This window comes from Canis aureus, chromosome 32 (assembly GCF_053574225.1).
Source record: "Canis aureus isolate CA01 chromosome 32, VMU_Caureus_v.1.0, whole genome shotgun sequence".
NCBI lineage: Eukaryota > Metazoa > Chordata > Mammalia > Carnivora > Canidae > Canis > Canis aureus.
In genome coordinates this window covers 33947337-33975075 of record NC_135642.1, presented here as the reverse complement: position 1 = coordinate 33975075, position 27739 = coordinate 33947337, and the positions used below count along the sequence as shown (strand labels likewise).

At 54.9% G+C, this 27739-nt stretch overlaps 1 protein-coding gene across 2 annotated transcripts; it reads left to right on the top strand.

Annotated features, from left to right (window-relative positions):
• Nucleotides 1–963: 963 nt before the first annotated feature.
• Nucleotides 964–27739, top strand: RBPMS2 (RNA binding protein, mRNA processing factor 2). 2 transcript variants are annotated; one of them, XM_077881475.1, is made up of 8 exons: nucleotides 965–1121; nucleotides 17631–17708; nucleotides 18322–18360; nucleotides 19056–19118; nucleotides 19643–19793; nucleotides 20285–20436; nucleotides 26310–26379; nucleotides 26610–27739. In XM_077881475.1, exons 1-7 carry the CDS (start codon nucleotides 1023–1025, stop codon nucleotides 26370–26372), a joined length of 645 nt encoding a protein of 214 aa, XP_077737601.1. In that variant the 5' UTR covers nucleotides 965–1022; the 3' UTR covers nucleotides 26373–26379; nucleotides 26610–27739. The 2 variants fall into 2 exon arrangements, with proteins under 2 accessions (XP_077737602.1, XP_077737601.1); XM_077881476.1 differs by lacking the exon at nucleotides 26310–26379 and having other exon boundaries at nucleotides 964–1121.

The window sequence follows — 27739 nt, the reverse complement described above, 5'->3', positions numbered from 1 at the left end:
GAGATCTAAGTCCCACCCTCTGGGCTGGAGGCCTGAAGCCAGAGAGGGGAAGTGATTTCCTCAAGGTCACGCAGCAAAGCAGCGGCCAGTCAGGGCCAAAGCCCAGGTGCCGGGCCCCCGACGGCCCTGATCCTGAGCCCGACCTCCGGCAGTCCTGCGCCCGGGGAGGCTCGGGGAGGCAGGAGCGTGGACCCGGCCCGGAGGCTGGGTTTCGGGGTGAAAGGAGTGCGCCGGGCGCCCTGCGATCCCCAGTCAGGGTGCGGGCCGAGCTCCGTCTCGCAGCCGACGGCCGGGGAGCCCCGCTTCGGGCGCCGCGGGCCACGGGTGGGACGAGGGCGCGCGGCTGCCCTGCACGCAGCTCCGCCCCCCGCGGGCCGCGACTGCTCGGAGCGCGCGGACCCTTTAAGAAAGTTCACTGGGCGAGTTCATCAAAGTTTAAAAACTTGTCTCGCAGTAGGGAAAGGGGAGAGGAAGGAGAGGGAGAGACGACGAGGGCGCGAGTGGAGAAGCCCCGCCGGAGGCCGGCGCGCCGCGGCCCGGGCCGGGGCGAGCCCGCAGTGGGCGGCGGGGATTGGCTGCGCGTTCCCCCGGAGACCGCGAGGAGGGCGGGGGAGGGGGCTGGCCGGGCCCCAGCTGAGGCCGGTTCCGGCCCCCGCCCCCCGCCGCCGCCCGGCGCCCGCCCCCTCCCCCGGCGCCCGCCCCCCGCCGCCGCCGCCGCCGCGGGCGCACTCGCCGGTCGCAGTGAAAAGGCGGAGGCGGCGGCCGCTCGGGCTCGGCTCCGGTTCCGAGGGCCTCCCCCGCCGCACCCCCTCCCCGCCTCCCGCACCCGCCAAACTTGATGTGACCCCGGCCCGCCGCGGCGGCCGCCCCCCTCACCGCCCCGCGCGCCCCCACCGCCGCCCCGCCCGCACCCCCGGAGCGCACCGCTCACCGCGCCCCTTCCCACCTCCCCGCGGGGCCGGGCGCCGCGCTCGCCCTCCGCGCTCCCTTCCCCTCGCCGCCCCCGCCCCACCCCCCGCACCATGAGCAACCTGAAGCCGGACGGCGAGCACGGCCCCGGCACCGGCACCGGCACGGGCACCGGCACGGGCTCGGGCTCCGGCGGCGCCCTGGAGGAGGAGGTGGGTCTCGGCCCCGGGGCCGGTCGGGGCGAAGTGCACGCGGAGGTGGGCGGGGGACGGGGCGCGCTGGGCCTCCCGCGCCGCGCGGGGCCGGGCTGGCAGCCGCTCGGGGCGCCTTCCCGCCGCTGCCCTTCGGTCGGGGAGGAGCAGCCCGTGTCCGGCGGGCGGGGGCGCGCGGCCTGGACTGCCCCGCCGGGCGGGCATTGTCTCCCCGCCCTCCCGGGCTCGGGGCGGGCCGCGCGCCGGCCGCCGTCCGTGCGCCCCGCGGTGGGCGAGCGGCGCGGCGTCTGCCCCGCGCCTGCCCCGCGCCTGCCCCGCGCGTCCCTCGGGCTCTGCTCCGGCCCGGCCCGGCCCGCGCCCCCGAGCCGAGGCGCTCCCCGGCGAGGCCCGCAGTCCCGCCGCCGCTGGAAGGAGCCGAGCGGGATTAGCACCGCGGGCGGGCGGCGGCCTCGCTCCCTTGCACTTTCCACCCTGACCCCTCCCCGTGACCTTGGAGGCCCGGGCCCGTCCGCCCGGCTCCCTGGTTCGCTGTAGTCACGGGGGTGGACGGACTTTCCGTGCAGCCCCGGAACCCGGGCTTGGGCAGGGAGGCCAGCGGGCCGTTAACGAGAGCTGGGAAGGGGATGCCTGCGGATCCTCGGCTCCCGGGTCTCCTCTCTCCGGTGTTGCCCCGGCAGGCGGTCCGGGACCCCAGAGCCGGCCTGGGTGGGATTCCTCAAGGAGAGGCGACATTATCTTGTCCACCAGACATGTGCTAAAGAGGAGGGAGTGTGAGTGGGCTTCGTGGAATCGGCAGCAGCTGGGGTGGTTAATGGGATGGCGAAATCGGGGAGGGTGTGTGTGGGGCGGGGGTGGGGGGTGAAGTGCTGGATATAAGCCTTAAGGCTACGGGCGGCAAATGGAGACCAGGAGCCGGGCCTGACGAGACAAAAACTGTTGTGGAAGGGGACAGGCTTTGCAGCTCTCTCCAAGGGCCTCTGGCCTGCTGTGTCACTCCAGGGCTAAGAGACCTTTCCTGCCGCGCCCTGGCAGGCCCTTGCCCAGGAAACCAAGGGCCAGTTATCCACCCTGAGGTCCCTTCCCCTTGGTCTGGGGGAGAAACCACAGAGCCCCTGGTGGGGGCTGGTGTTGCTACCTCGCTCCAGTGCGGTGGCGGTGGTGCTGGTGGCCGTGCTATAGATTTGGTGCAGAATGGCGGCAGTGGCCCACTGCTGGGCTGGGCTCCTCACTGTGGGAGGGATGGTGGGAGGGTCACACCACCAGCTCCCACTCTTAGTAATTCAGAGGCCTGCTGTTAGCCCTAGTCCACCAATGGCATGGCATCTTGAGAATCTAGGTCTAGATCTCACTTTTTTTTGACGGGGGAGGGGGGAATATCTAACTCTTCCCTCCTGAAGGGTGGCCGGGGAGGGCCTGACATTTGTCTGCCAGTGTTGTGTGGGCTCCAGTGCAGTGGGGTGGTTTGCCCCCTGAAGGCCTTGTCCTCCTTGGACCTTGACGTGCTGACAGGCCCATGGCACTGATGGGAACCTTAACCCCATCCTGACTCTACCTGGTTGTTCAGCATCTCCCCTGAGATTCGAGGGAGGGTGACAGGGTTGCTGGTGTGCGTGTGGGGATCTCGACTTGGCCTCCTGTGGATTGGAATTGGGGGGGTGGGGAGAAGCCGCCTCCTGTGAAGCTGGGAAAAGACCCAGAATGCCACTGACGCTAGATGGTTGACTTCAGCAGGGAATTCATCCAAGAGGTGGGCTGACCCTCAGACCTACCCCTTTGAAGTGGGAAGGGTGAACCTTGTGGCCAAGCTAAATTCTTAGAGAAAGCATTTGAAGTATTGGTCGCTTTTTTCTAAGTGTTTTTTTTCTGAGAAAGAGGGCAGAAACCTCAAGAAATGGAATCTCTATGAACTCCTCCTTGGCGCAGAAGTGGGTTACAGCCCTGTAGGTTCAGGGAATCATTGCAACAGGTGCTGATGCAGCGGCCCGGGCCTGTGTTTAACAGAAGTCCAAAATTAAGGTTCTGGGAATCTCCTGGATCCTGGTGTCTGCTCTAGTCAGGTAAGTGCAAGAATGAGCCCCCTCCTCTCATTAGATTTCTGGGCCAAGAGCTCTTCTGCTGAGGGTCCTTCTTGAATTGATGGTTTGGACTGGAACTGGATTCCATCCCTTTAGCTTAGATGCTCCCTAGGCAGTCATTTCTGCATCCCGCAGGAGCCACCATCCGGGGAATGTGTTGGCAGAGGTAGTTAACTAGCATGGCCGAGCCAGGCTGGCTCTTGGAGATTAGGTAAAGCAAACCTAGAAAATCAAGGAATCCTACTTGCCCACCACAAGACTTCAATTCCTAAGGGTGTTAGGTTGCTGGAGAGAAAGGGGTGTGTTGTTTTAGTTCCAGAAGGGACTATCAGTGGGGCTGCTCATCTTAAGCTCCTTTGTATGGCCTTGACTTCCTCTGCTTTGCCACCCTATGCATGGGGGCTTCATGACCCTATCACAGGCATTAGGTTCTTTTTCTGGACCAGGATTTCTGGAGCAGGATTTGAGGGGAAAGATCACAGAGTAGAAGATGAGAAGGAAGAGGGGACGAGATGTTAAATGCAATGGTAGATAAAATAAGAGAGTATCAGCAAGTGATGCAGTGGTGCCCCTGAGAAGGTAGAGATCAGGCCTCCCTGAGATGTGGCTGGGTAGGAGGTTGTTAGGCCTGTGCCGGTCAGAAAGCATTCCAAGAAGAGGGAATAGCAAATGTCAAAGGGAGAGGTAAGTGGTGGAATCACATGACTACCAGGAGTTTGCTAGGCTGCAGCAATACTGGAGTCCACACTACGAGGAGTCCGAGATCATGCAAAGTGGGGGAAAATCGTCATTTTTCTGCCACTTGGAAAGGAGATGTGTTAGGAGCTCTGGTACTGTTTGATACCCTTTGAAACTAAGGACGGCAGCGATGAATTAAGGAGAGGGTCTACAGGGGCAGAGCTAAGTATCCCTTTCAGCCTAGAGGTCATGCCTTAACCCAGGTGGGTCATGCCTGGTGCTGGAGATCCAGAAGGTGAGGTGATACAGTAGCACAGGACAGGCTTGCCTCTGATGCTGGGGATCCCCAGATCCCAGCAAGCCTGATTCTTTAGGGCTGACTAGAGGGTTACAGTGTTTCTGGGGAGGGCTGCTTATGGTTTGAAAACATACTCTATTTTGAAAACGGGAGACTTTAAGTTCAAAATACAAGGTAATAGTAAGTTACAGTAATTCCCTGGGGCAGGGTGAGGGGAGCAAAGGTAATATTTGAAATCTTGGGTGGATAGAGTTCAAGTTTCTAAGAGTAAAAGAAGTTTTTTGCCAGCCTAATGAAAGGCTGGCATTAAACCCTATAGAAAGGTAGGCATTAATGGCAGCCACAGAAGTACAGCTTGACCTGAGAGTCTTGGCCCCTCGCTCCCCTCCCACTCCCATCTCTGCGTGTCCATTGCATCCAGTGTACCTGGGCCAACATGGCTCCTTGCAGGCCTGGCACCCTTGGGTCCATCATGTGTCCTCTAGACATCTGAGGAACCAGCCAAGTCCCTGGCAGGGTGGGCCACAGTTAGCACTCCAGATGAAGGTGAAGGAATTCTGGGGTCCAGCGTGTGATTCGGCCACTTTGCCTTTTCTCTGCCATGAAAAATATTTGACAGAATCTGGGATGTTTTGGTGCTCTATCTGTAAGCTTTTTTGTTTTGTTTTGTTTTGTTTTTGTATGAGGGAAGGGAGGCATCTGTACTTTTGGCCGTTTACCTGGAGACAGGGCCCAGGCAGGTAGATTCAGGCAGATTCTATAGGCTGTGGGTCCTCTTCCTCCCTCAGGGTTGCTGGGGATGTGACTTCTCTGCTCAAATAACCTAATAGGCTGTCCTAATGATGGTAAACCTATCACAGTATTCGTGCCAGGCGTTATTCTTACCATTTTACCTCCTTGAACTTTCCCACCAGCACTGTGAATTGCTACATTATTGTCATCGCCTTGTTAAGAATGAGGAATCAAGAGAGGTTAAATAACTCTTGTGTAGGGGCGCCTGGGTGGCTCAGTTGGTTGGGCGTCTGGCTCAGGTCGTGATCTCAGGGTCCTGAGATGGAGCCCCACATCTACCTCAGTGCTTAGCATGAGTCCGCTGCTTGGGATTCTCTCCTCCCTCTGCCCCTCCCCGTCGTGTGTGTGTGTGTGTGTGTGTGTGTGTGTTTAAGATTTTATTGATTTGTTTATTCATGAAACACAGAGAGGCAGAGGGGGAAGCAGGCTCCACGCAGGGAGCCCGATGTGGGACTCAGTCCCAATCCCGGGACTCCAGGGTTGCACCCTGAGTTGAAGGCAGGCAGACGCTTAACTGCTGAGCCACCCAGGCGTCCCTCACTCTCTTTCAAATAAATAAAATCTTTTAAAACTTTCATGTAGCTAGTAAGTAGATAAGTTGGCATTTTAACCTAGATTTTGCCCTTAACCATACAGTATAACTGCTATTCTGTTTTATATTAGGGTTTTTTTTTGGGGGGGGTCTCAAAAAAGTCCTGCAACTAAAGTTTTTGAGGCCTGAGCTTTGGATGCTGCTGCTCCAGGCTAGTTCCCTGAGGGTATTTGAAGACTGGGTGATGGAAGCTGGCAGCCCTTGTAGGAGGAGCATTTTAACACAGATACAGGTTAGAATTGCCATCCCAGGGTGGTAAAACCAGATCAAGTCCGTTTTATTATTGTTCAGTTGTCTACAGGCAGTACACCCCCTTATTGCCTGTATGGGGGCTTACTGCTTTCATTCTCCCTGGCCCACCTTCGTACCCACTCTAAAGTGACTGCCTGTCATTTTGTGCATGGGGGGGGGGGTCATTTTCTTGGGTCTCCTTATCTCCTCCTTCCCTGCACATGGGCAGCCTTCCTAGCTTATCCCAGTAAGAACCAGCTTTTGAATCCTATTAAGCATTTGGACATTCTGGTTTCTTCTCCTCCCCATCTCCAGTGGGGTTCTCTAAGTAGAGTTAAGATGTGAAGTGCGGGATGCCTTGCTTCTTGCTCTCATGCTCTCCACCTATTTATCCCATTGGGCCTCCAGGCAGTCCTGAGAGTGAGAGGAGTCCATCCCGCCTGCCCTGAGGGCTGGGCTGCTGGTCTGTGGCCTCCAACCTCTGGTTATCCAGAACTGAACTACAGTGCTAGGTTCTGGCACCACTCAGTGGCCCCCAGCTTCTGCTGGGCCACTGGTTTTAGATAGTAGTGACATCTGATAACTTGCTAGTTTCTCTGCCATCCCCTGACCGTGGCTGCCTCAGAGGGGTCCTCACACCCCTGGCAAAGCCATGAGGCAGTGGGGCAGAGCCTGTCACCGTACTTCAAAAACCATGGTGCCGTGAGGCAGGAGCTATAGATACCACACAAGGCTCTGTCTTTCAGAACCCCTATTCCCTGCCCAGGGACAGCATGGCCTCCCTTTTTCTGCTGCTTCCCCGATGCTATCCTTGGAGGGAAAAAATATGGTTACCTCTGAGCTGTGCCAAAGCTGACAGAAGAGACAGCAATTCCTGAAGAGTTGGCTGGTGGATCCATCTGGGCCAGGAGCCTCTGGAGTATAGCAGGGGCTATGTGTAGTGGGAGGGTCTGTTTGGGCCTATCCACCATGGCCTTTAGTTTATGGCCCACTGAGCAGAGGCTCTTGGCTGTCACAAGTCATCAAGGCTGCCTGTATAGTTCTGAACAGGCCTGGGACTCCCGGGGAGAAAGGCACTAGGCCATGGGAGGAGTGTTTGGAATACCGACTTTTTTGGTGAGCCACCCTTGCCCTCCCCAAATGGGTCTTGGGCTTTTGTTGGTGGAGGAAGTGTCCGGAGAGGTTATTGGAATAGGACCTGGACCCTTTTTTGAGAACATTTGTTGAAACGTTCTCATTGAACTTTTGCTCAGACTGGTTTTCGTTCTTGACATTTGGTTGTGGCCATATCCAGGCACAGCTTGGGATGTTTGTGACAGGGGAGCTCCAAACCAGAGTGCAGACCCTTGAAGCAGCTTCCATTCCCAAACAGCCTCTCCCAACAGGAGCATAGGTTGGGAAACATCTCTTATTGGGCCTCATCTTCTTCCTTCACGTAGTGGGCAGGTGTGGTAGGCTCCGTGCTCTGTGTTCACAGTGGCGTAACATCAGGTGGCTTAAGGGTTGGAGGTATTGGTTTTGGAGCTGGGGGAGGGGCATGAGATTCCCCCAGGCTAAGACTTTGATGCGAGGGTTGGTGTGTGGCAGTGGTGACAGCTGCAACCCTTGCCAGGCGCAGGAATGAGCAGTAGATTTGTGTTGGCTGACCACACAGCACCAGGAGGAACAGAGGGGAGGTGGATGGCACAGGAGGGAGGGAAGCCTTGCCCTGAAGACCTCCATGCTGGGGGCCCTGTGAACCTGCCAGTTGAGTTGCCTCTGAAAGCCTTGGCCCCTGGCACTGTCTGGAACCAAATGGAAAACAGTCACCCAGCCATAGCACTGAGTCTGCATGGTGCAGTTCATGCAGTTTGGTCTGGTTCCCTATAAATGAAGTGTAGGCTGTGCTCACAACAGGCTTTTTGACTGGGTATGTCCCCAAGAAATTGTGTCTTCTGTTCCTGGGGCTAGAAGTAGCTTGGAGTATGAGGTCTGGAGCCTCATTATTTAAAACTCAATTCATATCCAGCCCTATCCCACCCTTTAGGGAACTTCTTACCATCCCAGCTTGGTTCCCCTGACCCCTATACATCCACAGTCTGGATTCTAGGACACATTGCAGGCTGTAGGGGAAATGCCCCAACTTCCCAGGCAATTTGGATTTTACTGCCAGCTCTGCCACTAGCTGGCCAAACACCTGATCCCTGAGCTGGTTCTTCATCTGTAAAATGGGCCAGTACTGCCCTGCCTGTTACATCAAGGGACTGTCAGCCTGACATGCCCATGATGCCCCATGACATGATGGTAGGTAGGAAAGACCAAGAAGCCACAAAGTGCTGCCCAGAGAAGAGCCCGAGAGCCAAACCCTGTGATTTGGACCTGTAATTAGCAGGGGCAGGCAAAACGATGTACAACATATCCTAAGCCTGGTGCTTCACACCAGGTCAGAGTAATGGCATCGGAGGTGTCCTGGGTGGGGGGAAGCTGGGCAGTGTCCTAGCCTAGGAGCTGAGCAGCCCCGAGCTCCTCCGAGGGCGCATGGGAAGCCCTGGGTTTCTGGGAGTGTGTGTCTCCGTTCACATCCACTGTCTGGCTGTATCTGCTTGCTCTTTTTCCCTGTGGCCTTGTTCAGCCCTTATAAGTCCTGCGTCTGCGGGCCGTGTCACCACATTCCATCCACCTCTCGTCAAGTGGCCCCACTCAGAGGGACTTCTTTCCCCCGGGAGGGGTAAGAGCGACCTGCTAGTGCCAAGCCTAGGCCTGGGACCCAGGCAGAAACCATCCCCCACCCCGCCCTCTACATCCATGCACAGAAGAAAAAGCCCTGGCCGCTGAGACCTCTGGGTGGGAGTTCTGTGTGGGAGACTGCCCTGAGGCTTCTTTTTGGCAACCCCACCATTGCCCCAGCAGAGACCCCTTCCAGACCCCCAGGGCCTGGCTGCTGACTTCCTGCTCTGTCACCCTCTCATTCTCTATCCCCTTTTTCACCACTTTCTTTGCCTTTTTACGGGCAGAAGGGGAGTGCTTAAACTCTGAGCAGATGGAGGACAGTGCCCAAGCCTTATTCTAAGACTCAGTCACCTTTCCTGCTTCCTTGGTCTCTTACAAGGTGGAGTGTGAAGGACCCTGAGGCCAGTGCATCCTTCCTCTTTATAGTCGAGGCAGCAGAGGAAGGCCACAAAGCCACCTGCCTGGCTGGTGGCCAGGCTGGGATTTCTACCCAGGCTCCCTGGCAGTTGGTTTGAGGCTCTTTTTCTTTTGTTTCTGCATCCGATCAGCAATGCTTGCTGAGCAGGAGGCTTAGCCTGAATCCAATGTCATGATTCTCAATGGAGTTTCTTCCCCTTGGAGAAGCCAGAGCAGAGGTGGGGGTGATGATGGCCGGTATAAGCTTAGAAAGGACTTTTAGGGGGAACCTGAGTGGCTCAGACCGCTACGCATCCGACTCTTGATTTCAGCTCAGGTTGTGGTCTCAGGGTCCAGAGATTGGGCTCCATGCTCAGTGCAAAGTCTGCTTGTCCATCTCTGTCCCACTACTTGTTCTTGCTGCCCCCTCCCTCAAATAAATAAAAATCTTAAAAAATAAAAATAAAAAAAGGAAAAGGGACCTTTCGTATCTTTGTTTCAGGAAAGCCATAAGCCGTATGTAACGCAGCTGTGCTTCATAAACTCCCGGGGTCCAGCTAGTGGGGGTGGGAATGGTAGATGGGGTGGCCTGGGCTTCCGTGTGGACTTGGGGCTTCTGGGGCCCTGTCTGAGGCAGGTGTGTGACCCTGTTCCCACTCCTGCCTGCAAGTCTGCCGGGCACAGGGCCATCCCCACTTAGCTGCTGGGAGTTAGCAGTCTGTCCATCTTCCTTTGACTTGCCTGTGATTAATTCTGTTAAGGACTAAGCATGGGATCATCCAGTAGGACCCACCCCCACCCCAAGTCAGCTTTCTGCGAGGGGCTGGGGGCTGCTTCTGTCCTCTCAGCTCAGAGGCTAAGGTGTGCCCACCTGACTGGGGTCTGAGGAAGTTGGTGTGTTGAGATCAAGGTCTGCAAAGGAGCATTGACCCATGAGCACCTGGGGACCCTGGGTCTGCTTCTTGACATGCTTAGTCAATGCTTAGTTAGGGGGAGCAACTCGCTGGACCCCTGGGCCTTGGTTTCCTCATTGAAAGTTTCTTCCAGCTCAAATATTCTGCCTTTCAGTTGCTTCAGTGGGCTGGGAGTTCTGGAAGGATGTGGGAGGGGCTTGTGAGAGGCTGGTCTTTCCCTTTCTGGACTCTTCCCCCGTCTCCCTTCCCTGAATGGTGGTTTCCATCCAGAAATGGTGGTTTCCATCCAGATGACACCGGAGCTCTCTCTAAGCTGCGAGTAGGTGGGGATTCAGAGCGAGCCCATCACTTGGGCAGTTGGATGCAATGTACAGTTGAAATAGTTCCTCCTTTCCAGATTGAATTCAAGCTTCCAGAGTTGCTACAGGATTGCTGCAAAGAATCCATTTTCAAATGTCATTTTTATCTCTTTGGCAGGAGGTGTCTATTGCCCACAGCCCAGTGTCCCCGGGTGTGTCCTCCTCATGCCCCATTCCCCTGAGGCAGATATTTGCCTGGAAGGCAGGGGTCTGTCTCCTAGGGCACAGTGTTCCTGGTGGCCCTGATGTTTCCTGCTTCAGCATCCTTTGTGGAGAAAGGCCTGTCCTCCGGGCAGGTGGTCCCTCAAGTCCAGACCGGGTGCTATCTTGGAGATTCCGAGGCTGAGTTTTTTTGTTTTGTTTTGTTTTTATTAATTCTGTTAGGTGTTTTGGAGAATTTTTTTTTAAAGATTTTATTTATTTATTCATGATAGACAGAGAGAGAGAGGCAGAGACACAGGCAGAGGGAGAAGCAGGATCCATGCAGGGAGCCCGATGTGAGACTCGATCCTGGGTCTCCAGGATCAGGCCCCGGGCTGAAGGTGAGACTCGATCCCGGGTCTCCAGGATCAGGCCCCGGGCTGAAGGCGACGCTAAACCGCTGGGCCACTCGGGCTGCCCGAGGCTGGGGTTTTGAAGAAGGCTGTGGCTGTCCTTCAGAGTCAAAAGATGAGAGCGTTTAATATCCATGAGCATTCCACTGTTTCTGAGAGCAGCGTTGACCCTTTCTGTCTCATAATAAAAGCTGGAACTTATGGAGCCTGTCCTCTCAGCCACAATACTCTGCTGTGGCCCTTAAACCACAAAGTTGAATGTTTAATGCTTAATGAAGGGAGTCTTGTGTCAAAAAGGTTGGGGCGAGGTGAAGCTACCGGGCCCTGAGCATCAGGCCTGTCCCTCTTTGCGAAGGAAGGCACCCATCTAGTGAAGGCAGAGCGGCCAGGTCCCAGCCTGAGTGTGGGGTCCTCTTTATTGGAGGAGTGCCCTTGGTCGACTGCTGGCCCAGTCCTGTGCCTCATGGAAGCTTTGATTGGCTGTTTTCCTCGTATAGAAGACCCAGATGGTGTTCCCTGTCCCCTGACAGCCCCCTTCCTTTAGCTCCTGTACAGCCTCCATGTGAGCTGGGTGCCCTGTGTGCCCTGCTGGGGAGGAGGGAGACCTCTGAGCAGCCACTGTCCACTGTTGGGAGCCCTGGATGGCAGGTCTGCCTGTGGGCATGTCCAGGACCACAAGAGATGTCCACTTGGACTGCTGGAAAGAGGGTGGGTCTTGTCTAGAAGCCTTTCCCACAGAAGCCAGAACTTGTGCTATAAGGGTCGTGCCTCATGTCTCACTATCATCTTGCTCCTGAAGCCTTTTGTTTGATTTCATTTTTCCTGAACATCTAGAAACAAATGTCAATTTGTCTGAAGGAAGAACATCAGGCACACAGATATGAATGAGATTGTCAGAGTCCCTTCTTCCTACTTCTCTTTAGAAGGTAATCTTAGTGCTACAGAGGGCCGAAGAGAAAGGGAGAGAGAAAGACACCTCCAGTTTGAGACCTGAAGGAAATAGCCGGGGAGTCCAGGGAGCCTGACGTGCTGGGGTTAGAAAGTGGGTTGAGAGGCTCCTTCCGGGGGGCATTCCCTCCACAGGAGCCTCAAGAACAATGCTGGAAGTGGGGGAGGCCACTCAGATGCTGCCCCTCCCCTGGAGCACTGGGAGTGAGCTCTGGCCTCCTGGGGAGGAGGTGAGGAGCACCCCACTCTCCCTGGCCCCAGCACTGTAGGCCCAGCACGAGCTGGAGCGGGGAGCTAGACAACCCCAGGAAGTCTGACCACCAGTGATAGCCTGCAGAGTGGACTTACACGAGACTGGACCTCCCCCACCCTTTCTGCCAACAGCTCAGGGGAAGGACAGGCAGCAGGGACTTGCTTAAGGGAGCAGTAGCCCTGGGGCCCACAGAGCCTGCTGATTGGGGGGCGCAGTTGTGCTGAATGCTGTCTGGTTCCTCTAGGCAGGCCTGGGGCTGGCTGGGACCTCCAGCAAGGCCAAGTCTGCTCCTGACCATCAAGAAGGCCACGTAGCCATGTCTGCAGTGTCTTTATGGGCACACTCCTCTGGCCAAGTTCCATGTCCGTGTTGAATCTGGTACTTCTAGCAGGTTCCACCAGAAGAGCTGTTTCTCAACATGTTTCTTCTTTCACTGACTTCTAAAGATTCTCCACTTTTCCCCTAATACTCTCCCTACCCTGTTCCAAACTTAACCTTCCAACTGTGTTGAGGATATAGCTGTGGTCCAGCACCATCCATTGTACTTGCTATAAAGACACTTTATTTTTTTTATTTTTTAAAAGGTTATTTATTTATTTATTCATAGAGACACACACAGAAAGAGAGAGAGAGAGAGAGAGAGAGAGAGGCAGAGACACAGGCAGAGGGAGAAGCAGGCACCATGCAGGGAGCCTGACATGGGACTCGATCCAGGGTCTCCAGGATCACGCCCTAGGCTGCAGGCAGCGCTAAACCGCTGTGCCACTGGGGCTGCCCTAAAGACCACTTTAAAAGGACTGTGGTTGGTTGCCTTTGACATTTCAGGACAGGGGACATAATCCCTTGGGTTGCCTGGATACTTCTGGAGAGATGGTGGAGTGTATGGAAGGAGAGGGCCCAAGTAACGAGGTTAGTGCCTTCCAGTAGCCTGGGATTGTATGAACCACCCCTTATGTTTTCTCCAAATACTTTTTTTTTTTTTTTTAAGATTTTATTTATTTGAGAGAGAGACAGATAGCAACAGAGAGCATAAGTGGGGAGGAGAGGGAGAAGCAGGCTCTCCGCTGAGCGGGGATTGCCAGTGTGGAAATCCTCAATCCCAGGACCCCGAGATCATGACCTGAACCAATGGCAGACACCCAGCCGACTGAGCCACCCAGGTGCCCCATTCTTCAAATACTTTATTTTTTAAAAATTTTTAAAAAGGTTTTATTTATTTATTCATGAGAGACACAGAGAGAGAGAGGCAGAGGGAGAAGCAGGCTCCATGCAGGGAGCCTGACATGGAACTTGATCCCAGGACTCCAGAATCACTCCCTGGGCCAAAGACAGACGCTAAACTGCTGAGCCACTCGGGGATCCCTCTTCAAATACTTTAAAACATTTTTGCATTGAATTCCTGTACTAAACATGTATAATAGGGCAGGACATGGGTTCTGTGGCTAGTCTTTCTAGCTTGGCATCAATCTACAGTCGGTGCCCAAATCCTTGCCTGTACCCAGCCTCTTTCCTGAACGTTGCACCCTATTGCCATGAGGCTGGCGTCAGTCGTGGCATGGAAGGAGTGGTTTCCAGGGCCAGCCTGGGACACAGGACTAGTTGGCGAGGCCTTGGGGAAGTAGCTATATGTCTCTGTCCCTGCTGTCCCCTAAAGGATCCTGACTGCACTGTCAGCTTGCTCTGTCTCCCCTCTATTCTGAGCCTCATTTCCCTCATCTGAAGAAAGAGGGTGCCCAACAAGCGAGTCTCCATGGTGCCTTCCACGTTGGCCATTCCCTCCCTAGGGACGAGGGACAGTAAAGAATTCAGTGACTACCTGGTTGACTCACCTGCATTCCCAGCTCTAGACAGACTTGGATCCAATTCTGACTCACTAGGCAACTTCATAAATAAATAGCTCATGGTACCTGATAGAGGGGAGGTTTTTGTCCAGGTCAGTGCTGTGATTACAGGAACCCTAAGTGAACTAGCATTTTTTTTTTTTTGAGATTTTATTTATTCATGACAGATAGAGAGGCAGAGACACAGGAAGAGGGAAAAGCAGGCTCCATGCAGGGAGCCCAATGTGGGACTTGATCCTGGGTCTCCAGGATCAGGCCCTGGGCCAAAGGCAAACACTCAACCACTGAGCCACCCAGACGTCCCTGAACCAGCATTTTGTTGAGCCTCTCCTACGTGCTGGTCATAGGGTAAAGTGAACTCTTTATCCTGGAGGTAGATGGAGATCTACCTGGAGGTATCCTGGAGATCAGGGTTGTACAGATGAAGGGAGTGAGATCTGGAGAGATGAGACAGCTTCCCCAAGCCAAGCAAAAAGCTGGGATGCAGACTGCAGTGTAGCCAACAAGAGCCTTCCCCATGTCTGGTGTCACCGTGCCCTGCTGGGCCACATCTGTCTCTGGCTGGGAGTTTCTCATTTGGACGGACTGGGGTGCATAGAGATGGGTGAGGGGTGTGCGTAGTTCAAATGCTGAGGCCTGACTCTAGGCACATTGGGGGATGGAAAAGTTTGGAGACTTGGCTCCTATCTGGGGTTTTATCGATTCCAGATGGAGGGGGTAAGTTTGGACTGTGGGAATGACAGAAGGCAGAGGGTCCTGGCCCCATAAGACTTCAGAGAAAGGAAAGGGAGTGAGGGACCCAAAAGAGGAGTGCCCTTCAGGGAGTGAGGAAGAGGTACGCTGAGGGGCAGCCCAACCCAGGGCCTCATTACAGGCTGGTGTGGGTGCTTGTCTGGGATCTGGAGTAGTTGGGGCCGGGGCCTTTGGAAGCAGGAGGGAGGGAGGTGGGGTGGGCTCTGCAGCCTCTTGTCTTCTCCACATGTAGCTGACCAGCCTGCCGAGCTTACACTTCCTTCCACCTCTGGTTTGCCTGTTTCTCATTCTGCCCCCATCACTCTGTCATCTAAACAAGTGCCCGGGGAGGGGACTGCCTACTGAATGGACATATGGCAGCTCTTTGCCCACTCCTGAGGCTAACGAGGCCACCAAGGTGCCACTGCCTCTGTCCCCACAGCAAATGGATTGCTGGTGGTGTAGATGGTTAAGTCAGGGTGCCTGGGTCTTACCCAGCTTGGCTCCTTTGTGAGCTAAGCTGCATGAGCCCTTTCTGGGCCTCAGTTTCCCCATCTGTACAAGAGGATAGGCAGAGGGCACATCATCTACCGGGGAGATCAAGTAAGAACCAAGGAGAGTATTCAGGTTGGGCTTCCTGTGACCTGGCATGTGGGGACCCACCACCTAATCCGTAACTGCCCGACCTCAGCTTGTTTCCTAAGAGGTGGCCAGATGGAAGACGGTAGCGGTCTTGTAGCATTTTGGACACTTAAAACCTAAAAGATGGAAACAGGAAAGGGGTCATCTGGCCCAGAGGGGAGGCTGGAAACAAGGATCCGAGCTGGGAATGAGGGAAAGCTCCCCTGTCCTCACCCTCAGCCCCACCCCCAGCCCAAGCAGGAAATTTTGTGCTGAGAACTTGCTATTTAAGGGGGCCCCAGGGGAGGTCTGGCCAGCAAGGAGCCATTTGAGGAAGGGTTTAAAATTAGCCTGGGTGAAATGGGTGGCCCCTGGGGAGAACTGAGGCAGAGCTTTCTGTGGGGCAGCTCTGGTTCCGTGTCTTTGACCAAAACCACATCCCGAAGAGGAGGGAGTAGTACCAATCCAGGTCCGCCCAGCACAGTTCTGGCTGGGCTTGCCCTCTTTCAGCCCATCTTTGGGGGATGGGCTGGGTGCCCAAGTGCTGGCACCCAAAAGCAGCCCAGATGTGCAGTCCGAAGACCTAGGTCTTGAGTCCTGGGTCTGCTGCCTTTTAAGAACAAGCTGGGTGACCTGAGCATGTCACTTCCGTTTGAGGTTTTACATGTAAATTAAAGGCCCTTTAATCAGAGGGCAGAGGGGTGTAGAGGACCATTGTTCTCTGGAGTCCTGGAGCTGGGTTTACCTGGAGCTTGGGCTGTCCAGGTCTTTCTAGCTTCTTCTAGAAATAGGGCCATGCGCAAGACCTGTGTACACAGCGATGTGAAATGTGCAGAACCTTCATCCCAGGAAGTAAAGGTGTGTGTGGCGAGGGAAATGCATGACCAGAGGGGGTATCTGCATCCTGAATGGCAAGGGTTTTTGCCTGGGATGCTTCTTGGCAAAACCCTATGTGAGAGAAGAAGCTTGTCCTTACCTATCAGCCACGGGTTGGGAGTCATTCTTGTGTGGGTGGGACTGTGACTCTGGTCTGCTTTGCCATTCCTGACTCTGTTGTTGAGGTCTGTGTATTTATGGGGGGGGTGTGTGTGTCTATGTGTCTATGTCTGTCTGTCTACCTGCCTTGGGTGTAACTGCCTGGCTGCTCAGGTTCCTGATTTAAGCCATTGAAAGGGCTATTGCCTGGGTCCATCAGGCCATCACTGGAGCATGAAGGACATTCTTTGGTGCCTCTGGAGTAGGGGATGTGGCCACTGGAGGGCATCCAAATGTTCTCAGGAGTGGCCACACGGGGGGATGGGAGTGGCTGAGGCATGTGAGCTTTTTCATAACCCGGCAGGGATGCGTTGAGAAGACCTGTGCTTGGCTTGGTGATATGAGACGCTACTTGAGAGCAGGAGTCAGTGTATAGGGAAGCTCTATTCATTTGGGTTTTTCATGACTCAGCCACAATTTTAATACGTATTTTTTAATGGACCTGAACGATGGAAGATCCTCTCTTCCAATTATAATCATTGGCTCATCTGGCCTTGCTACCTTAGCATCTGGAGCCAGCAACATGTAGCTAGCAGTGGTGACCTAGAGTGTCTGCTGGTCCTCTTAGGGAACTCACTTGCTGTTCAGGAGGTAGGGTTTGGTCAGAGTTACAGGACGGACACCTGGCATCTAGATCTGGCTTTACCACCAGCTTGTAGCCATGTTGAGGGCAAGGCTCATAACTTAGAGCACCATCTGCCTCACTTGAAGCTGGTGAGATCCTACTCCTTCTTCAAAACCCAGCATTTTTGTTCCATCTCTGACTCCTTAGCCAGGTCCCTTATTCAGTAAACATTTAGTACAGCACCATGCTAAGGACTGGGCACAGGGGCGGGAGCACAACACATTCCCTGCCATTGAAGAGCCTCCATCTGTGTAGGAAGCACTCGGAGACGGATGTGAACGTGCTAGGCCATCTGTGGAAATCCCTCTAGGGTGTAGTGTGGCCTAAGACTTCTTGTGATCCGTTCTCTAGACCAGGCCGAGAGCCTCTCAACCAGGGGTCCATTGGTAATTTGGAAAAATATATACATTTTGACTTACATAATTTTGGGGATAAGACACCATAGGTTTCTTGAAGTCTCAGGGAAGCGTACAGCACTTTACGGGCTTTGAAAAGTGAAATGCTTAAACTGCCAGGTGGGGGCGCCCGGGTGGCTCAGGGGTTGAGCGCTGCCTTCCACTCGGGCGTGATTCTGGAGTCCCAGGATCGAGTCCTGCCTCGGGCTCCCCGCTTGGAGCCTGCTTCTCCCTCTGCCTGTGTCTCTGCCTCTCTCTCTTTCTGTGTCTCTCATGAATAAATAAATGAAATCTTAAAAAACAAAAACAAAAACAAAAAAAAAACTTGCCAAGTGTTCATTTGCCTCGGCCTCCAAAGGAAGCCCAGGATATTCAAAATTCTTCCCTCACCTCTGGAAGGATTCCTGTTCCTTCCTGAAGGAGGAACCATTATCTCTGCCTGCTGTGGTCTCTGTCCCCAGGTCCGAACGCTATTCGTCAGTGGCCTCCCTGTGGACATTAAACCCAGAGAACTGTACCTGCTCTTCCGGCCGTTCAAGGTGAGTCTGGACCCAGCCACCCATGGGCAGAGCCTAGGATGGAGGAGAAGCATCAGGAACGACTCTGACCTGGAAAGGGCAGCAGGAAGGCAGAGGACAGTGTATCAGAAACTGTGATCGCAGCCCTGGCTCTCTGGTTCTCTCCTGGTTCTGCTAATTCCCGTGTGGCTTCCCACCAGTTGCTTAGCCCTTTCTGAGCCTCTCTTTCCTCATCTGTGAAGTGGAAACGAGAGAGACTGTCAGTAGACTTTGCCATATAAGGAATCTTTGAGATTCAGTGTACACTTTTCAGTTTAAGTTTTGAGAAAACTTTACAAGCTAGGGTCTGTCCTTCCAGATTACAAGTCAGCGGAGCAAGCGGGAATTTACGCATGAAATGATGAATGCTGCCGCATGATGCCCACCCCGTGTGCTAGACCATGTGATAGGGAACACAGGGCCAGAGGGCGCTCAACAGTGGTAGAGATCAGGGTGGTGGCCATGTGGGTTGGGGGAAGAGTGTGAGAATGATGCAGACCGGGCGTTGGAGGAGGGGGGCTGACGTCACAAGTGGCTGGGATTAGCACAGCAAAGGGCTTCTGACCTTCCTGGTGATGACCACCTCTTTCTGCAGGGATATGAAGGGTCCCTGATCAAGCTCACATCGAGACAGGTAATTTCTCTCCAAAGTGTTCCCCCCCCCGCCCCAGCCCAGACCAACTACTGAACTTGGACCCGAGCCTGCTGCCCTTTTCCTCATCCTGAGGCGTTTGGCAGCTGAGACCTGCTCCCTTTCATCCCGTTTCTGTTCTGGGCTGATGTGAGAGCAGCCTCCACAGGTCCCCTGTCCTTTCCTAAGTCAGCTCCTGGTCCCTCCACCTCTGGCTTTTGAGAAGCCACAGCCTGGCACCAGGGCTGAAGAGCACAGACATGGTGGCTGTGCTCTGGTTTCTGATGGCCCTTTGGGGGGCCGTTTGGGGTCTGGAGTGAATGTGCCAGAATGAAGTTGGAGAAGTTTTCAACCTGTTGCCCCTTGATTGAACCTGGAGCCTTCTCATGTGCTTGATACATTGCTATCCTCTTTCTTGCTAGGGAAAACACTGGAACTTACTCTTAATTACCTGCATGCATTAAAAAAAAAAAAAAAAAAAGATTTATGGAAAGGGTGATGTTTAATGTGGTGGGATAAAGCTCTGTCAGTGCACCCTTTCACACAGTGTGAAACCTGGGTGGGAGACTTTGGGTGTGCGAGAAGCTTCTACTGTAACAGCTAAACACAAGGAGAATATAAGCAAGAAGTTGTTTTTGTTTTATTTTGTTTTAATTTTGAGGGAGAGATGCAAGGGTGTTCTCTCTTTTTCCTACTAGCCCGTTGGTTTTGTGATCTTTGACAGCCGAGCAGGAGCAGAAGCAGCCAAGAATGCGTTGAACGTGAGTAGACAAACAAGGCTTTCTCTGACCCACAGACCTCTAGGCAACTAGTATTCCTGTTCTACCTCCTGTAAACCTTCCCCCACTCCACGCCCCAAAAAAGGGCCTACAGATGTGCCTTATTTCCCAGCCACTCTGGGGCAAAGTCCCTGGCTGCACTATCTATGTCAAATGCCACTGCTCACAAGGTCTAAGCAATGTGTCTTCTGTCTTGTCCCTTGCATGGGTGCGTCTTTTAGGCAGGATCATTTCTTTTCTTTCTTTTTAAGATTTATTTGTTTATTTGAGAGAGAGCACAAGCAGGGGGAGATGCCAGAGGGAAAGGGAGACAAAAGGACTCCTCTCCCACCGCAGGGCTTGGTCCCGGGACCCCGGGATCACAACCTGATCCAAAATCAGGAGTCAGACGCACAAACGACTGAGCCACCCAGACACTGCTAGGCAAGATCTTTCCTGGGGCCCCTCTGTGCCCATTGCACAGTCCGGGTCCCACAGTTTCTTCCTTTGCTTCCCTTCTCTTATAGGGTATTCGCTTTGATCCTGAGAACCCACAGACCCTGAGGCTAGAGTTTGCCAAAGCCAACACCAAGATGGCCAAGAACAAGCTGATGGCTACACCTAATCCCACCAACGCTCACCCCGCCCTAGGAGCACACTTCATCGCACGGGACCCCTGTGAGTGGCGCTCAGAGCTGTTGTCTGCTGTCCTTTTACTTGGCCCGAGCTGGGGACCCGAGCAGAGCTGTATACAGAGGGAAGACATCGAGATTCTTGTTGAGGGAGTCCGTCCTTGCCAGGAGGCTGCTTCTGTCCACAGCCACCTGTCTCTGGGGTTCCTTCCTGCCCCCTAGCCTTTGCTGGACTGCAGACTGAGCCCCTGAGCTATCCATATATATCATCCAACTCCCCTGAAGCCTTTCCTGAGTTCTCTTGGTTGAGGTGGGCAAAGGCCCATCTGAGGGCTTCTTGAAGCAGACAGGATGCTCAGCATTCTGGGTCAGGTTAGCTGGGCTTGTTTCTCTGGTCTTGGGGTCCTTGGGGGAAGTCTGGCCTCAGCGGGGAGCTTATGCTTCAACCACAGTGATAGATCCCCTTCTCTGTTTGGAATGGAGTAGTGGAAGGGGAGACCTGTGCTCTGAGAGTGGGGCTGTTGTCTCCCATTGCAGATGACCTCATGGGGGCTGCTCTGATCCCTGCGTCCCCAGAGGCCTGGGCCCCCTACCCACTGTATACCACAGAGCTGACCCCCGCCATCTCACCTGCTGCATTTACCTACCCAGCTGCCACTGCCGCTGCTGCCGCTGCCCTCCACGCTCAGGTAAGCCCCTCTGGGGGAGGAGGCTCTAAGCTGGCCAGACTTTGTTCCTAGGTGGCCTCTGGGCCGCTCATGCCTCCAGAGCTGCAGCAGGACTGTTCTCTTCCATGACCTTATCTTTAGGTTTGGGATCAGATAGAGGGGAGGGAGAGGATTAGCCGTTAGGCCACATCAAGGATCCGCGGCAGAACATGAGTGCTGAGAGAGACCCAGTGTGGTTCTACCACCCCCTGAACACCCGCGGGTGCGCACCATGCTGCGTACTGCCCATGGTGACAGAGCCACTGTTCCAAAGCCAACCTGAGTGTGACCTCTGGAGCCAGGCCGCCTGCCTCTGCCTCTCTGGTCTTTATAAACTTCAGAAAGCTCTCAAAGATTTCAGTGTCTTGACTTTTTTACTGTCTGGAAGAATGAGAACAGTATTATCTGCCTTAGGGTTGTTGTGAGAACCACATGTTAACAACACGGCACCTGGAAGGTCCTGAGCGCTCAGTGAGTGTTTGCTCTTGTTTTCGTGGAGCCTGGACGCCCTCTGTGGTGAACCTGTGCTGGGGCGGGAAAGAGGGAACCATCGGTTCTAGGGGAGAGTTGGGGAGGGGGGTGCTGGGCCGGGAGGGCCCAGGCACCACAGGGCTTTGTGCTCTCCGAGGGCCGTGCCAGGTGCCCGAGAGGCTGGCGAGCCGCGGTCATGGGTTACGCTGCCGGCGGTGTGGACCTGGTGCCACCAGGCAGCACAGCGGGGCTGAGCGGCGATGGCGAGCCTCTCTGGCCTGTGATCAGTAGACCGAGCAAGAGCTGAGCCTTGGGAAGAGCGACATAGCCAGGCAAGCTGTGCGGTTGACGGAGGTTGCCCAGCCAGGGCAGTAGGGCAGGAGGAGGAGCAGGACAGGAGAAGTTCACCGGAACCAGAAGCCGAGGTGGGGGAAGTCGGGCGCCCTGCCCGAGGGGGGGTGGAGCGCATGTCTGTCTGGGTCCACCCGGCTCCTACCCCAGCAAGCTGTTTTCCTTCAGCGGCAGGATTCTCCTTGGCCACGGCCACTTGAGATCGTGCTGAGGTTAGAAGTGAGGTTAAACTTGGCGCTGCTCCCCAGCTGTGCACCACAAACAGCTGGAAAACCGATCCAGGGGATAGGAAGGTGGTAAAGATCCTTCCCTGCAGGGAAATGTTTGGGTATTTACCACAAACCAGGTTCTGTGGGGAGCCCGGAAGACAGTCCTTGTCCTCTGACCTCGCGGAGTGTGGAAGGCTGGCGGGAGTGCTCCTGGCCAAGCAGGGACTTCGACTGCGGCGGTCTTGCTGGGCTCCTTGCCTCTGATCCCAGCATTGCCACTCATTAGCTACCTGTCCTCAGCTGTAAAACAAGGGGGCAAGACCCGATCCGGTGGAGAGGTTCTCCTGCATCTGCTGAGACGCTCAGCCGTGACAACGGGGAGGCAGAGGTTGGGAGCCAGAGACAGTCCAGCAAGTTAATAAGGAGAGGTGGCTCCCTGGGTGGCTGGCAGTGGCACACGACGACCTGTCCTTCAACCCCAGACCGCAGGGCTCCGTGCCCTCCGGTTGGCTCTCTTTCTAGCTTCCGCCCACCCTGTCCACGCCCAGAGGCTGATGCCTGTCCAGCTGTCTCAGTCCAAATCCTGCCTCTTTCGACACCTGTGTGACCTTGGGCAAGTTATCTAACCGCTCCGTGTCTCCATTTTTTTTTTTTTTTTTGAATGATGATAATCATACCTACTTGATAGGTGTTTGTGTTTTGCATATTAGCATAGAGGGAGTCTGGAGAAGTGCGGATTGTCATAGTTGTCATCTAATGTCCATTACTGTCTGGTGCCCACTGGGTCTTCTCTGAGGCTGGAGGCCTCATTGTGTCTCAGAGCCTATCTCTGGCCTCCCTGGGAAGGGGATACAGGCCACCCCAAAGGATAACAGCATTTTCCAGGAGGCAGGCTAATGGCAAGAGACCAGACCAGGTAGGAACTAGTTTTCTGTCCCTGCCACTCGACACCTCTGGACATCCGTCTCCGCAACAGCAAAGAACATCGTCTGAGCCAAAGCATGAGAATATTTTCCCAGTAGTGGCAGTAGTAGTGTGTTTTTACCTTCCAAGATCTTCCTCATTGGGCCCTGGCAGTGCTGTCCAGAAGTGGAGGCTGAAAACCCTAAATAAAGAAAGTAGAACCTATTGATCCCGAGGGCATTATTCTGAACCCAGAGGAACAATAGAACTGACTTTCTGTGCTTGTGGGCAAGAAGGTGACTTGGAGAGAAGGTAGTAGCAAAAGGGGATGAAAAGCAGTCCTTCCTTTCTCTTCCCCAACATGCGCACCCTGACTGCATGCCCTCTGCCACTAGCTCAGCCTCAGCATCCGGATGTGGCCACCGGGCCCGGCCTGCAGGACGGGGCTTGGAGATGGCTCAGGCCCACTCTGTCTTGGCATGAGGCCATCTTTTCCACCTTCTGGTTCTCTTCATAGAATGTTCCCCTTTAAGATAAGGGTGAGGCATGCAAGAGGTATGGGTGGCAGGGGCCTGCTGGGGCCTGGCACATGCCTTGAGGCAGGGATTCTGTGTCCCCTTGTATCCCAGGGTCCTCTCAGACCGGACTTCATTTCCCACTTCTGCCTGGATCCGTGGGGATCATTGACAGTGGCTTTTTCCCCTCTTACCCTGGCTCACCTCTTACTGGTGACCTTAATGTCACGTGAACTCTTTTGCCTCTATTTTCTGATCTGTATAATGGGCATGGTAGGGTTCTCTTTTCCCTTTGCTTATGATCCTGCTCCCCTGAAAATTGCTGCTTTGAATCCTTAGGCGTGCTAGGTGGTTGGGTGCACAGGTATAATACGATCCATAGATGTGGATCTTTTATGAAAGTTAGACATTTACTCTTTTTAAAACTTAAATATTAGGACTTCTTTCCCATCAGTCAATGTAGACCTACATTCTGGATGCCTCGCAAACCCACTATTGTATAAATGTGTCCAGCTCCCTGTTGATAGTAAATTAGGTTGTTAACACACTTCTCTGCCGCTGGTAGGCCATGCTGCAGTGGGCGTCCTTGTGCGCCCTGTGCACCTGTCCTGCTGGGTTTCCTTATCATAAATTCCTAGAACTATTACAGGGTCAAAGTGTAGACACGCCAACCTCAGTGTTCCTTTAGTTGACTTTCTGTTGAGTGAAGCTGCTGTATTTCTAGGCTATTCCTATTTCTTCTTGGATTTACTCCTTTCTCTGCCCCTGGGTATCTTCTCAGTCAGTCCCAAGGTCTGAGAGGACTGAGTTCATGTGCCCTGCTCCCTTCCTTCTTTGTTATGATGCTGGCCCTCTTGGAGCCTGGCCATTCTAGAAGCCCATAGGCCTGCCCCTGTGGGGGGGCCTACACCTGTGGGGGAGCCTACCCCTGTGGGGTGGCTTCTCAGGACCCCCAGAATCCCCATTAACAACTGGAGGCCCTGAGAACAGGCTGATCACTCACTCCCTGATGTGTTGGCCCTGGTCCCTGGGTCTTGGGTCTCTAGTTCTGAGCTGGGGCAGGAAGGGACGGTGCTTCTTTAGAGGCCCCGACTGCCAGCCTCTATCAGGTGTCTGAGGAAGTGGAAAGGCAGCCCCTCAAGTATGTTCTGTCCACTTGGGTGGCACATCTGTCCCAAATTGGCACATCTGTCCCAAAAGAAGTGGGGGCTTTCTTCTGCTTCCTCCCCAAGGACATGGTGGTTCATCTCGGGCTAAGGGGACAGCTGCTGCTTTGGAGGCCAGCTGCAGCAATGAGTGGGGAGAGCGGGGAACCCCATGAGGCAGGCTTGCCGAGGGAGCCCTTACACAGCTGCTGGAAGCCTCGGCTTCCCCAGTTGTGAGAGAGACAGAGGCCTCCGAGCCCTTCCCGCCTAACTGACATTCACCCCTTTTCCAGCCCTGCAAGACACTCAGCCTGTCCAGACTTCTTGCTGCAGGGTGACACCAGCCAGAGGCTGGGGGAGGGGCAGTTTTCAGAGCCCCCCAGGATGTGGGGGCGGTTCCTGAGCTGGACTGGGCCACAGGCTTGGCTGGTAGCCCCCATGCTGGTTTCCTTGTTGTCCCTCTTTTAAGCTCAGTGTCCAGCCACCCTTCAGCTGAGCTCGCATCCCACAGCTCAGCCAAGGGGAGGAGAGGTGTCCTCCCACTCCCTCCCACTCATCAGCCAGAAGGGGAGGGAACTGCTTCCAGATGTTGTGGAGACAGAAGAGAAGGTAGCAGCCCCAGAGGCTGGACAGCTCAGCGTTTTCTGTGCGGTATGACGCTTAATCAAGGTGGTTCTGGCAGCCGGGTGTCACCTGTGTCCTGGTGAGAGCAGTGCCACGTCCTTGTAGCCCAGGGAAGATTCTGGTATTGGACAGGTGCCCTAGGACCTGCACCTGCTGTATGGCATGTAGGGCAGCCAGCCTCTGACTTGCTGCTGAGCATGTGGTGACCAGAGTCTTGGGGTGTACAAAACACCCAAAATTTGAAGGAGACACAGAAGTTCTCAGGAAGCTTCCATCAGCCCCTAGATGACCTGGCATTGCTCCATATCGTCTCTGTTACAGAGGCAGGGATTCCAGGCAGCCAAGTGGGTAACTGAGTCCACTACTACAGCGTCAGGGGAGTTGAGTTGTCTGTGTGTCCACATGCTACTTGTTTTCTATGCTGGTTCTTGTGTACCATCCCTTCCTTTTCCTGAGGGGACCCCAGGCTCCCTTCTGTGCACTCTGCCCCTTGCCCCTGAGCTGTCTTGTAATGCCCTGTGCCCCCACCACTCCCAGGCAGCCATGGGTCAGGCCGGGGCAGGCATGCTCTCTGTAACTGGGGCAGGTGGCCTCCCTGCAACCTTGGCACCCAGCATAGCTCACCACCCAGACGACTGGCCCATGGGGAGGGTGTGCCTAGGAGGGGAGGGCACGTTGTTTCCTGCCCCGTCTCTGGGAATCCTGCTCTGGGGTTACTGCTCCGTAGGGCCTGGGGGTCGAAGTAGCTGCCAGGCCCCCCTGGAGGGCTCAGCTGGTGGGTTACAAATCTTTAGACTTGGGAGGCTGATAATGGAGGATTGGGAAGGGATGGAAGCATCTGCTGGTCTCAGCCCTGGCTTCCTTGGAGAATCGTACGAGGGCGGGACCGACGACTGAGAGTCGTACCCCTTGGAGACCAGGGCAGCTTTGGTTTCTTTTTTTTTTTTTTTTTTTTAATTTTTATTTATTTATGATAGTCACACAGAGAGAGAGGCAGAGACACAGGCAGAGGGAGAAGCAGGCTCCATGCACCGGGAGCCTGACGTGGGATTCGATCCCGGGTCTCCAGGATCACGCCCTGGGCCAAAGGCAGGCGCTAAACCGCTGCGCCACCCAGGGATCCGCAGCTTTGGTTTCTAAGGTGTTCGTACATTGTCTCACCTAATCTTCACAGACGCCTGTGACCTTGTCACCTCTGTCCCATATGTGGATGAGGGCACTGGGAAGCTGAGCAAAAATATATTAGGTTCGTTCTCCCAATGGCAGGAGTGCTACACTCCCCCTGCTAAGAGGGGAGGGCAGATTGCTGACACCAGTGCCCCTACCCCCACCCCATCCCGCACTCCCACCACCCGCCCGCTCCATGTGGCACAACCCGGTGCACACACACATCGCCTTAGGGCAGTGTCAACACCTTCGTGATCGTTCTCTCATTGGAACGTCAGTCCCGGGAAGGAGGCAGGTCAGGTGGCGCGCTCCCATTTTCAGGATGAAGAAATTGATGATGCCTCGAGGTGAGTACCTGGCCCGGCATCAGCCAGTCAGGACAGAACCAGGAGGCCAGCAGGGACCCCGAAGGCTCCCCGGTCAGGAGAAGGGACTGCACAGCTAGCTCCTGACGTTGGCTTCTCTTGCAGGTGCGCTGGTACCCTTCCTCTGACACCACCCAGCAAGGATGGAAATACCGGCAGTTCTGTTAGTTCTTCAGTAAGTGTGGCCCAGAGGCCCAGGAGGAAGGGGGCCCGGGCCCGGCTTCCCGCAGGCCCGCGGCGCCTCCCTGCGCCCGAGCAGCTCACTGGGCCACGTGTCCCCCCGAGCTCGCGCTAGGCTCTGTGGCCGGTTTTCCTCCCCCTTGTCCCCCTCACCCCCGCCGTCCGTCCTGCAGCCTCCGGCCGCCCCGCGCCCCGCTCATAGCCGCCTCTCTCGCCTCCTTCCAGGTCCTGTCCCCGCAGCTCGGAGGCCCTGCCCCGCTGGGGAGGAAGCCGCTCTGAGCCGCCGCTGCCCTCCAAAGACTGTGAATTTTAAGCCTGACTCAGTGGACTGCTTCCTGTCTGCTTCCTCCTCCTCCTGGGCCCTGTCCCTCCCCGAAGCCCCTGGCCGAGGCCTCCCCGGAGGAAGGGGGCCTTCCCGCTGGGATGCCCAGCCCCAGCCCAGGTCTCCCCGGGGCCGCGCGGGGCCCCACCTCGGTCCAGACTTGCTTCCCTAGCTCCACCTCAGAGAAACGAGGCATTTAGTTTTGCATGTTTTCTGGCATGAATTAAGACACTTAAACTTGTGTATATGTGAGTGTACAGTTTGTTCTCACATTGTGTCACCATAGCAACAGGTCCTGGCCACCAACCGGTTCATCATTCCCTGTCCCTCTCTCCACACCTCCTCCCCCCCCCACACGTCCCCCTGCTTCCGTGAGGACCGAGCCCCGGAGCTCGCTCCGTCCCACAGCCCGGGCCCCCCGCCACCCCCACGCGCTTCCAGGCCCAACAGCAACGACCACCTGACAGAGGTAGTGTTTTCTTTTTCATTTCAAATCCGGGTTCCCCGCTTCCACCTCCTCCTAGAGGGGCCACCGACCGCTAAGAAAATCCTGTCTCTGCCTGGTTTGCTTACCTCTCCACAGCGCACCCCACCCCTGCCCGTGCTCCTCATTCTTTCCGAACTTCGAAACCAACCAAAAAGTGAAAGTATTTTTGTACCCTGTGTAACAAAATATTTATGCATCATAAAGGATTTTTCGTGTGTGTGTGCAATTAATTATTAAAGAGACCTTGTTCGCCTTGTCAGATAAGTTTAATGTTTAGTTTGAGGCATGAAGAAGAAAAGGTTTTCCATTCTCCAGCAATGAGCCTTTGTGTCAGGTGTTCGTTTCAGAAAAATGAAGGAAAAAAAAATTGTGCAATTTTTTTGTTGTTGTTTCGTGAGCACATCAGTGCTTTGCCTTTGGCCGCAGCTGTGGCTGTCTTGACGTTTTCAGACTTGGGAGACGAGGTGGCTGTTGTAATTGCAGATCCTGTGAGAATGTGAAGCTGGATAATATATGAAATGCAAAATAAAAAGTCATCCAAAGGAA